At 45.6% G+C, this 12244-nt stretch overlaps 1 protein-coding gene across 5 annotated transcripts in view; it reads left to right on the top strand.

Moving 5' to 3' along the window:
* BRIP1 (BRCA1 interacting DNA helicase 1) overlaps positions 1-12244 on the top strand; it is a 2318009-nt gene that overhangs the window by 790212 nt on the left and 1515553 nt on the right. For all 5 annotated transcript variants that reach the window (XM_069615088.1, XM_069615086.1, XM_069615084.1 and 2 more), the window contains one exon: positions 2621-2820. In XM_069615088.1, coding sequence (XP_069471189.1) covers positions 2621-2820 — 200 coding nt within the window. The remainder of the gene's footprint in view (positions 1-2620; positions 2821-12244) is intronic.

Raw genomic sequence — 12244 nt, 5'->3', positions numbered from 1 at the left:
CGCAGAAGATCAACCACCTGAGGGTCACAGCCCCTCAGGTTCTTCCATACTGGTTGTCTTTGGCCAAAGGGGACTGGCACACATCTCCATCAAGGTGCATCTGGTGGCTATCTCCCGCTTTACCAGGTCTCCAGGATGGACTTCTCTTTGGTCCAACCATCTAGTCAAGGACTGTTCAGATTGTTCCCACCGGTGAAGGCACCCGCCCCGGCGTGGGAACTCACGTGGTACTGACAAGTCTCATTGGGGGCTCCCTTCGAGCTTATGCATCAAGCACCTCAAGTTTTTTTCGTGGAAACCGGCTTTTCTTGTGGCCATCACCTCTCCCAGGAGGGTAGATGAGATGCAGGCCATGTCCTGCAAGCGGCCTTATCTGACTTTCCACAAGGCGAGGTTGGTGCTGTGGACGCACCCCTCTTTCATGCCAAAGGTTCAGTCGGAATTCCACCTCAACGAGCCTTTGTTGTTGCCTGTGTTTTTTATGATGCCTTCATCGCCGGTTGAAAGGACTTTGCACTCGCTGGATGTGGCGCGTACTCTGTAGCTGTAGGCGGCACGCACAAAGTGTTTCCGGAAGACGTTAAAACTTTTCGTGAACTTTGGTCCTGTGAACCATGGGAAAGCTTTGTCCAAGGCTTCCATTTCCAGGTGGCTCTCTGCTGTATCACGCACTGTCACCGGTTGGCAAACTGACCGCTGCCCAGCCGTCCGAGAGCCCATTCTACCAGAGCGATCGCTTCAACGACAGCGGTCCTGTTTGGTGTGCCCCTGCTGGACATCTGCAGGGCGGCTACGTGAAGGTCTACACACACCTTCACAAGATTCTATTGCGTCAACAGGGATTCCAGGGAGAAGTGCAGGGTTGGCCAATCAGTGCTACGCAACCTATTCGCTTGAAGGTGAGCCTGGTCCACAGGGAAGAATAATTCTTCTGTTTAGCCTTGCCACCTTCCGTGGTTGTGTATTGTTGTACTGCTATGTATTGTTTATTCATGAGCATGTGAAATCCATACAATGCCCCATGCTGGAAAAGGAACAAGTTACTGTAACTGTTGTTCTCCGGCATGGGTCTGGCATGGATTCACATGCAAACCCTCCCTCCTGCCCCTCTGCGGCTTTTCTTGGTTATACTGCCACTTTACGTGCTACCAAAATTGGAAGATGGCTGCCAGAGGGAGGGGCTTAGGGAGAGGGCTGTCATTGGCTGGGGGCAGTATGACCCCTAAATTGGTTTATAGGAGAAAGACAGTTTGTAAGTGAAAGTGAAACAGTTTTTTCTTTTACAGAGGATTCCCGGCTTGAGCATCTGAATCCATGGCAGACCCATGCTGGAGAACAACAGTTACAGGTAAGTAACTTGTTCCTTCGTTTACCTTGGGACACCATTAGATTTCAGAATCTCAACAAACTGAAAGTAGAAATTAGAAAAAAAACGAATGTTTATTGAAATCAAAGATTTCCTATTTTTTTGATTTTTTCAGGCACATCATAACACTGTTGATCCACTCCAATCTGAAAGGAAGTAAGGGTTAATGATATTGGCAATGTTTTATTTATCTTAATTGGAACTTTACCCGTGTCTGTTTCTGGAACGTGTTAGAAGGGTCCCGGATTGTGACACTTAGCTTCAACGAAGTGAGAGACAGGTTGAACTAGATCACATTATGAGAATTGGGATAATGTGCCACTCCTAGAAGCAGCTAGGCCAGCTGATAGAGCATGATAGATTCCTGACAATGGGGTGCTACAGACAGGTACTCTCTGGATCTAGCGTTGTTACCCTTAGAGAGGGACTAAAGCCCATTTAGATTACTGTCTGCAAACGCAATCGGAGCACCAGCAATAACGCCTGTTCCTTCAACAGTGCAAACACTGGGTAAACATTGCTTAGGAAGGGGTTTGGTGTAAGGGAGTACAAAGAAGAATATCCCAGGCTTGATGGCAGTAGACGTCCCACTAAGTCCAACAGACCGAGGATGAATGCAAGACTGCTCTGTGGTGACACACGAAACAGAGAGGCATGTTTTCAAGTTGCATCTTGCCTAGTTGAAGTAACTGAGATTTTACCCTCATCTAGGATTGTTTTCAAGTCTATGAATTGTACGAAAACCTTAATGAGTGTTTCGGTGGGGAAGTATCCTTTTTTTTCCTGTCTAGATGCCTCTTCATTTTTGCACAACCATAATCTTATAAAAAATATTTTGCCCAATCAAATCAAATTTAAAAAGTTTCATACTTACTATCCAGCCATCTGGCGGACTGTCCTTTTGCTGCTGCTTTTCAGTTGAGAACAATTAAAGATCTGTAGAACTCATTTGAAGATTCTATTTGTGTGAATATTAACTTTTTTGCATTGGAGCACATTCGACAATGACATGAATCCCATCGCTACAGACCCACATGTATCAAAAAATCAAGTCTGGATTAACGAAATAGAACTCCTTAATCTTGTTGAAAGAAATCAGACCGTATTATATTGCTTTTCATTTGTGCAATCAACATGACTTTTTAGTAATGCCAGCTGATAATATTTAACACATGTTACGAAAAGTGCAATGTTGTCTAGCTTTTTTGTGCAGATTAGTCAAACTGATAAATGAAGAAATTTTTTACTTCCTAGATGGAAATTGATTTAAAAGGCCAGGTGGTTATTTTGGATGAAGCCCATAATATTGAAGACTGTGCTCGTGAGGCAGCTAGCTATAGCGTCACAGAAGCTCAGCTCATGTTTGCACGCGAAGAAATTGAGAGTATGGTGAACTACAACATCCGACGTGATGAACATTTACCTCTGCTGGCTGTCTGCTGTAGTTTGACCAAGTAAGAACGGGATAGTTTGCTACTATTTTCAAATGTATCATACATCCCAGAAAAATGTCAACAATAATAAAATGAAAGTATGTAATGACATTAAAAAGAAAATTACTGCCATAGACTGGTAAATTGCTGAAAAACCTTTGGCAGGTATACTTGGTTTGCAGGACCTAATTTAAATATCTGCCATGGTTCAATTATTTTTAATCAATTACAGGACATGCGACGCACCAGTTGTATTTATTTGTTGAGTTATTTTGTCGGCTGCTGTGCCTCTGCTTACAGTCAGTTCTGACTGCTAGGTGATAACTTGTAAAGCAGCAATGTTTACAGGTAGTTGGAATTCAACTGATTCTTAGGGATGGACCCCTATCCATTATTCTACATCACTAACTTGTGCAAAGGCAGAACACAGTCGAAGGACAGGGTTATGTGCTCAGTTTATAAGAGCTTTCTGATCTGGATATGTTGGGTCTGCCCTTAGGTTGGGGATTCAGGGCATTCAGAAATCCGGCCATTGTACCCCCAGAGTGCTGTCACAATGTTTGAGCTACTCGAATGATTACCAGTTTACACTTGCTCAATTAATATGGGTTTCTTTCTACATTTCGGTGAAGAGCAAGTTTCTGAAGATAACTCAGTGCTTTTCTCCAGGAACCCGTTTGCCTTTGTTGAATCCTTGGAGTAATTTCAAGGCTGGTTTCATGAGATCTAATTTCCAGAGATGCATTTACATTTTGGCAGCCTGGTAATTATTTGTGTGAGCCATGCGTAGACAACAATACACTAGTCTAGACATGTCATCACCAGGGCTCTCGTCCATTCTGTGTGATGGTCAGTGTGGAAAAACTGGAGGATTTTTCAAACTCCAGCACCACTATCTGTTTTAAAGCCATTAAGGGAGAGACTGGGGAAGCTTTCCTTCATCCAATGGTGAATGCCCTGGACTCAATTCAATGTCTCGTAGATTACCCTGATCTTCAGGTTGACGGCTTACAGGGTTTCCTGAATTAACTTCCACCAAAACTGTAGTCTGAGCCCTCCAAAGCCCAGACACCACATATTTGGCACATTCTGGATTCTTCTCCAACAGCAGAGGGGGACATTTTCCAACAATCGGTCGCTTGTCTAATATTTTAGGGATATACCTGGGTGGGTCCTAGTCTCACCCAGGGGCGCCCTCTCCCCACTCCCCAAGTTCCCTCCACCCCCACGGTCGGGATACAAAAGTGATGGCCTTTCGCTGGCCACCTGAGAGGAGGATCCAGCGGGAAAAGAAGTGAGGACGCCCTCAGGTTCCTCAAACTCTTTACATCCCCACTGCAACCTCCATCTCCACTTTCAGCAAGAGCCCCAAAAAGAGGACCATAGATTTCACAGCAAATCTGCAGTTGTTTGATTGGATGAAGGGCTTGATTTTCCTCAGGTAGTAGTATTGATGCAAAGCAGTTTGTGTCTTCCTTGCTACGTGCCACTTGAAGGAAAGTTGACTGTCAATGTAGAACCCAAGCGGCGTGGCACAGGTGGTCAGCTGGGATGTTATGCCCTCAAAGTTCATAGTGGAGAGACACAGATGCCGACATCAAGGTGTTCAGTGGTGTTGGTCAGCAGCAGTAATTATGTCTCTGAAGGGTTGAGTTTCAGGTAAGAACTGGACATCCAGGACTTGGTCAATATGAGGCAGGCCTTGGATGTCTTAGATGGAGGGTATCTTCTTGAGGTAGAGCTGGTTATCCCGGTATTGGTAGATGTGGATGTTGCTTTAAACCAGGAGGGTTCCAAGCAGTTCCATGTAAAGGTTGAAGATCAAGAGGGAGAGGATGGATCATTGTGGTTTGCAACTTTCGATTTGAACCAGCTGAGGTCTGTCTTGCTGATCCCCAGGCAGCGATGTAGAATGTTTGTGAGTGTCTTATATTAAAATCGGCCACTATACAGGATATGAAAGCTGTCCTTGAGATTTGTCACAGCAAAAATACCTGAAAAAGTTCAATTTGGGATGGAGCTTGTACACTCACTAGGTGGGGTTACAGCGCGTGTAGGCTCCACCCACCAGCAATTGTACCAGTCCCTTTATACATGTCGACAGGGACGGTTACACAGCTTGGCACTCACTTTTTCCTCCCACTTTTTTTAATTCTTTGTCCGGGGCTCCTGCCTGTCCTTCCCTGTTTGTTTAGGATAAAAGTGTGTTTTTTATCTGCCGGTCATGTTTGCATCACTTTTTGGCACATGCCCACACTCCTTGTGCCTGAAGTGCTTGGGCCCTGTTTAAGCTGGGAGATCTTCTGCGTGGTCCATCCCACGCACCTTGGGTGCTTTGTCTTACCCAAAGTGAGAAAGTAATGAACGTCCTTTTTCCAGTGTACTCTTGCACAGCGACTCTTTCCCAAGGGATGCCGAGTCAGAGAGGGACCAATATGTCCCTTCTATGGCAACCAACTATTTTCTACCCTTGCCAATCCTGAGACCACCACCACCAAGGCTCTCACTAGCACTCAAGCTGAGAACCGTAAAGTTATTGGTATCAGTGCAGCCACCAAGGGTCCCACAAAGTATTTTACCAGCCTGATATGTTATATGATATATGACATTTATAATGTGCCTGTACACAAGCCTGCTGGCCGAGTGCTTGTCAGAGCCTGATAAACAGACTTTCTCGAGGGTTCACAGCCTTCTACTGGACCTTGCAACAAGGTCGATACTGCTTGAAGGGTTTGTCTGAATATAAAGCAAGACACAGGGCAAGTTGAAACAGGCCTCAAAGTCCTCTTCTGTACCACAATACACAGGGGACTCGCCGAAGATTCTGTGCAGGAGCCTGAGACTCCCAGCGTAGACTTGGGTTGTTTCAGGTTCCCTACTATGGTGCCCACGGTGTCCTTTGCGCCGCATGTGGAATGGTCGCTTATGACTATAATCCTTGTGGCCGACAAAACCCTATCCAATCTTCATATCTTTTATTCATATATATTGCACGGCCACAGTAGTTGGTTATGGTTAAGTTGCTGTTTCCATAGGAAGAGCACTTTTTGGGCGTCCTATAACTCCGCTCCCCCTGGACTAATCCTCACCAAACTTTGCAAAAAAAGTATATGGGCCACTCTGGATATTTTTGGTGAGTTTGGTCCAGGGGAGGAAAAGGTATAGGGGGTTCCAAAACGTCTTTTTTCCCCCATAGACTGAATGGGGGAAAACTTTGCGCACGGCTATAGGGCAAACCGCTGGACAGATTTGCACCAAATTTGCGGCAGGGGCTTGGGCGCGAAAGCGTGCTTTTGTAAGTTTTGGGACAATCCATTCAGTGTTTCCCTGAAAAACCAACAAAAAGTATGTCTGTAAAAATTAGTGATATCTATGTCTGTCATGTGATGTGATATCATCAATGATATTTGTGATGTCATGTTTGATGTCCTGGGTGTTAGTCTTAGCAATGCACGTAGATGGTAGGAGTTATGGTTGCTAAGCTTAACATAATGGGGGAATGTGCAGTGTTGTTTGGTGTCACTGTGAAGTAGAACATCCCTTTAACAAAGTTTTTTATCGAATGTACATAATTATATATGGCAGGGAACAAAAACAAAGGGGCTAATTGCGCAAGGGACCATTATTAAAAGACATGCATGGCTGCGCCATTCAGGTTTTAGACCAGAAATGCAGGCCACTCTAATAAACATGCCGGTTGAACCTAAAGTGCTCTTCGGTAAGGACGTAGAAGACGCCCTTAAGACAGCAAAGGACGAGTATGACCAGCTTAAATCTCTAGGTCAACTCACCAACAAGCCTTCCGGACAAAGGGGTAATGGCAATTTTCACTGTTTTCGAGGCCAAAACTCTCAACGAGGATCCAGCTACAGTCCAGGTCAGGGTTCCTCCTGGGGAAATATTCAAGGCCAATCCTTCCAGGGCTATCCCAGAGAACAACACAGAGGTTGGGGTAGAGGCCCTGCTCGAGGTGGCACACCACCTCAGAGCAAGTGACATTCCGCTTCAGGTGCCCTCCCATGCATCTCCAGTAGGACACATTTCTAGCTTCACCCACGCATGGGAGAGAATCACCTCAGACAGATGGGTGCTGTCAACAGTAGCAGGCGGATTCTGTATAGAACTAATCCAATGTCCCCATGACCACCCCCCCCCACGACAAAAGATCCACTCAGAAGAACATCAGCGTATCCTTCTCGAAGGGATAGCCACACTTCTATTAAAGGACGCCATCAAAGTCGTCCCGGCCAACCAGGTAAACAGGAGTATTTATTCAACTTACTTCCTTGTGCCAAACAAAGATCTAAGAATGCGCCCAGTATTAGATTTGCTCCCTGCAAACAAGTATGTCAAGCCACAAAAGTTCTGCATGACTACGCTACAAGAGGTAATCCCTCTACTAAAAAGGGGGGATTACATGGCAACACTGCATATGCAAGATGCCTATTTTCATATTTCAATGTTCCCAGCGTACAGAAGATTCTTGCATTTCAAGATAGCAAACCAGCACTACCAATTCAAGGTGCTGCCTTTCGGAATAGCCTCGGCTCCAAGGGTATTCACAAAGGTAATGACGGTGGTGGCAGCGCACCTGCGCAGGGAGGCAATCCGAGTGTACCCTTACCTGGACGACTGGCTCATTACAGGGGAATCATCCCTGATTTGCAGACAGAACATTCAGAGAACAATCAACCTCCTCTTTCAATTGGACTTCTCTATCAACGAGAAAGTCAAGCCTAGTGCCAAGCACTTTAAAACAGTTCCTAGCAGCTGTCTTAAACACAGAAGGGTATCGGGTAATAATATCCCCATATATATGGTCGCCGTAAATAATATCGCCGGGAAAATGTCGTGGCGATATTATTTGGGTGACCATATATATGGGGACAGGGGCAAAAAACAAACAAATAATGTCGCCACAAAAAACGGCCATTTTTCTGTGATATTTTTGCATGGCGAGATTTTTGTGGCGACATTATTACATGGAACTCACAGAAGAGGGGTTGGTCTCAGAAAGTGTTCAAAATGTGTTACTGCAAATACCACATTATCAGGCCGCCCGCCAGATAAGGGTGCGTAAAGCTATGCATTTAATAGACATGGCATCTTGTATTTACCTGGATCCTTGCGCGCCTGCGATCCATGCAGGAGTGGTTGGCGAAACAGTGGTCTCAGTCAAGTGGTCAGTGGGACGATCTAGTGGTCGTTTCGCCAACACTTGTACAAAATCTTCGCTGGTGGACAAGAGAAAATCTAACAAAAGGAAAACCTTTCTACGATCCGGAGGTACAGACAGTTGTCACGACGGACACCTCACTGGCAGGGTTGGGGGCTCACTACCTTCACCACACAGCTCAGGGTCTGTGGCTCGTACTGTAGCTCAGAACCACATCTGCTGGAGCTTCTGGCAGTATTCAAAGCCCTTCAGGCATTCAAACCCCATTTAACAAATCTATCTGTGCAGATCCTAATAGACAGCACTATAGCAATGTTTTATATTAACAAACAAGGGGGTACACGTTCTCCAAATCTGTCCAGATTTGCACAGCAAATTTGGAAATGGGCACTTAAACGAAAAATGTTCCTGTCGTCACATGGTCCAGTGGAACTCAACTCTCTAGCAGACTCATTAAGCAGAGATCCCCTACCAGAGGAACACAAGTTGCGTCTACACGAAAAAGTCGTAGAACACCTCTTCTCTCAATGGGGTTCCCAACTATAGACTTATTCGCCACAAGAGAAAACAGTCAATGCCCAGACTTCACATCCAGGTTCCTCCAAACAGGCTCCAAGGGGAGCGCCCTATGGATGAACTGGTCAGGGAAATTTGCTTATGCTTTTCCCACAACACCAATCATGAGGAAGGTGGTGAAGAAGATACACAAGGAACCTATAATGCTTATCCTAGTTGCTCCTATGTGGGCAAGACAACCATGGTATCTACATCTGCGCAAACTGGAGATGTGCGATCCCATCAAACTCCCGTGTCAGTACAACCTACTCACCCAGCACGGGGGGGGACTAACAGTGCACCCGCAGCCGCACTCAATGAACTTGGCAGCATGGCTCCTGAGGTCATAGAGTAAGGACATCTCAACCTGCCACAGAGATGCATGGAAATCTTGACAGAATCAAGAAAACCAAACACTAGGCACTGTTACTTTGACAAATGGAGAAGATTCGTAATTTGGTGCCAGGCTAAACAAATGAACCCCATAAAATGTACTCCATCCCACATTCTAACTTATATGTTGCATTTGCTAGATGCAGAGTTAGTATTTAACTCTCTAAAGGTCCACCTGGTGGCTTTGTTTGCCTTCACGACCTCTCATAATAAGGTCTCATGTTGGAAAGTACCGGTCATCAAAGCATTTATGGAAAGACTTCGCCCTCCAATTTCTAACCCGCCGCCAGGGTGGGACATCAATGTGGTACTCGCTAAGCTCATGGAACCCCCTTTCGAGCCTATGCACAGGTCTAGTCTCAAACACCTGACTTATAAAACTGCCTTCTTAGTGGCTATCACTTCCATAAGAAGGGTTAGTGAAATCCAAGGATTGTCAGTACAGGATCCTTTCTTTGTTGTACACAAAGACAAGTTGGTTTTACGTACTCACCCTAGGTTCTCATCTAAATTCATCTCCAAATTTCATGTGAACCAGTCAATTGAGCTACCGGCTTTCTTCCAGGAACCCAACAGCTCAGCTGAGGTAAAACTCCACACCCTGGATGTGAGGAGAAGCGGTCCTGTACTACGTAGACAAGACCAGACCGCTAAGGAAAACCGCTTGTGATTGAAACGCAAGGAAAATCAAACCTGTGAATGAACTTTAAAGATAAAGCCAGCTGTTGAATCAGCGATAGCTTGAAAATTAGTCCAAGATGTTCTAGTGGCCTCAGCACACCATATTGATAAGGCGACCAGGAGCATGTGTATAGGACCAGACATGGGAAGACTGTCATGGCTACATTCTTCACATTTTGCTCATGATGTGCAATAGAAAGTACTTGATTTGTCTTTCAGACGGTTGGAGCTCTTTCATAGCTCTATTCATGAAGAGCAGACAAAGAAAAAAACATGCACTATGACTGCTAAAGCACTAGCGGTGCTGACCAAACAACTGCAGAAATCTTTCCTGTAGGCCTCAACTTCTAAGCAGGATTTCCGATCTAGGCCCTCCAGAGGATTCCGAGGTTTTCTGGAGAGAGAGCACAGAAAACCAGGCATGTCACTCCTCGTGCCCTAGGAAGAAACAGACTACGGCTACTATAGGTTTCTCCCAGTGTTAGGTCGGACCCAGATGAAGAGAAGCCGAAATTATCTATTCATCCGGGTCCATGTTTCCGGTCGGCGCCATGATTTTGTATTTTGTGGCAGGATAGATTGTCATCTCATGGGATGCATGTTTTTTTCGGTGGTGTCCACATGCTACATGCTATTCAGCCATCCACCCCATAGTTCTCCCCTCCTATTTTATAGGCTGGTTCCACAATACTACATCTGCAAGTGCAGCAACTCCTGAGCGGGAGGGCCTTGGAATACATTCATGCCCCCGCAAGGGATTCGATGTATTGCAGATTTTTAACTGATTACAAGAAAACACACGCTGGTGCGAGAATAGTTCTGGACCTGTTGCCCTTCAATTTCTTACCTTGTAAATTTGACAACTGCTGCGCACATCTGCTCTGCTCTGCTATGTTGCAAGTATATTTGTTATGTGCAGTGGACCTGAAGGGCACTTATCTGCATGTGCCCATAAGGTTCGTCATAGAAAGTTTCAACGTCTGTTATTGGGAGATGCCCTCTTCCAACGCAGGGTTCCACCCTCCGGGCTAAATAAAAAACTCTTGTTGGTCATCGGGGCTGATCTCTGTGTGAGGGGGTTTGTGATTAATCCAATGGTGTCATCACTCCTTTCCCTACAGTGACCTCTCCCCATATGGCCAGGGGGCAGCAGCCGCTACCTGATAGTGATCATGAGGCGACCATATGAGTGCGGATCATGTGGGGCGAGACAACCTGCGGGGGAGTAGCAGTGCACCATCAGATTAAGTACGGTATTCCCCTTCCTCTATTGAGGATACCTCATCCATACCCAATGCCTAAGGCATGTTACACCTCCCCTCATTCCACTAGGAAAGAAAATGAAGACCAAATAGCAAAATAGCAAGATATGACTTACCCTTCACAAGTCATGACAATTGTCCCTCTAACTCTTCTTACAAGTTATTCAGAACTAACTTGCCGTTAAAGACTGCTGAAAATGCTCACCCAGACTTTCCCTGTAAAAAATCAGGAATGGACTTCCATTTCCATAACTGAAAGAATGCTGGGACAAGGAAGATGAGCCGAATGATGCAGAGCGGAAAAAAACAAGAATGCAAGTTGCGCTCTAGTTGTTGAGAGCGCATACTGATAGCCGCAAGATTTAAACCGCAGCAACAGCTGACTACGGAGAGCTGCTGAAGAGAGAAAGCTGCTTCTCTCTGTGAGGACTGGAAGACAATGGGGCCAAAAGGAGTTCCGTGGAGCTGTCCGGCTCAAAGAGGGAGAAGAGGAAAGCTCTGTCCGCAGGAGAATGTACGCTGCAAGAGCACCAGAAGCCAGCACACAGCTCCTGGGCGTCTGCAGGTGTGCAGCGGCAGCGTTTGCCTACACAGAGCCTCACATGAAGCAGACAGGCCCACCAGGCACCACGTAACACAGAGAAGCCGAGGATCGGAAACGGCAAGGCAAGGAGAGACAGAACAACCGGCACTTGCTTACTGCAAGGAGAACGAGGCACGCCAGCAAGAACCGACTAGTCCCCAGAAGGGAAATGGGGACACCATGACTTATTGGCAGATATGCCAAGGGAGAATAATGGTAAAGAAAGCAAATAAACCAATTGAAAGAGAAGGAATCTGTGAATATTTCATTGAAAGGGAAACCAAACAAAAATTAAGACACTTACACATTTAAGAAAAGCCCAGGCAGGATACTGTACCAGGTAGATACAGAGATAGATAAAGCAGACCCAAGAATATATTATGTTGGAAAGTGGGTGCGGATCCTGCGCAAAGAAAAATCCTGGCAGGAGAGTGTACCATTCAATTACGAGGTGTGTTTAGAAAGCCCTAGCAGGAGAAGCATACCAGTCAGTTTAAAGTGTGTATAAGAAAGACCTGATAGGGAAACATACCAGGCAAGGACAAATTGAACAGTGCGTAAGAAATACATCACCACAAAGGGTTCCTGAGAAGGATATATCCAGACTAAGCCAAGGGCGATCTAAAACCAGAGAAAAGAGGAGTGAAACCCTGGCAGGGGAGTACACCAGGTATCCTAACGGGATAAAGATAAAGAACCAAGTTCTTTTGAGCATCAGTTGCATTGTGAGGGAAGAGAAACTCAAATAACTGATCTCTTTCAATATACAACATTGGGAAGAGAAATCCAGGGGAA

The sequence above is a fragment of the Ambystoma mexicanum genome, chromosome 9 (assembly GCF_040938575.1).
Source record: "Ambystoma mexicanum isolate Mex_15411 chromosome 9, UKY_AmexF1_1, whole genome shotgun sequence".
In the NCBI taxonomy this organism is placed as follows: domain Eukaryota; kingdom Metazoa; phylum Chordata; class Amphibia; order Caudata; family Ambystomatidae; genus Ambystoma; species Ambystoma mexicanum.
Note: the sequence above shows the minus strand (reverse complement) of the source record. Positions and strands in the feature narration are given on the sequence as shown.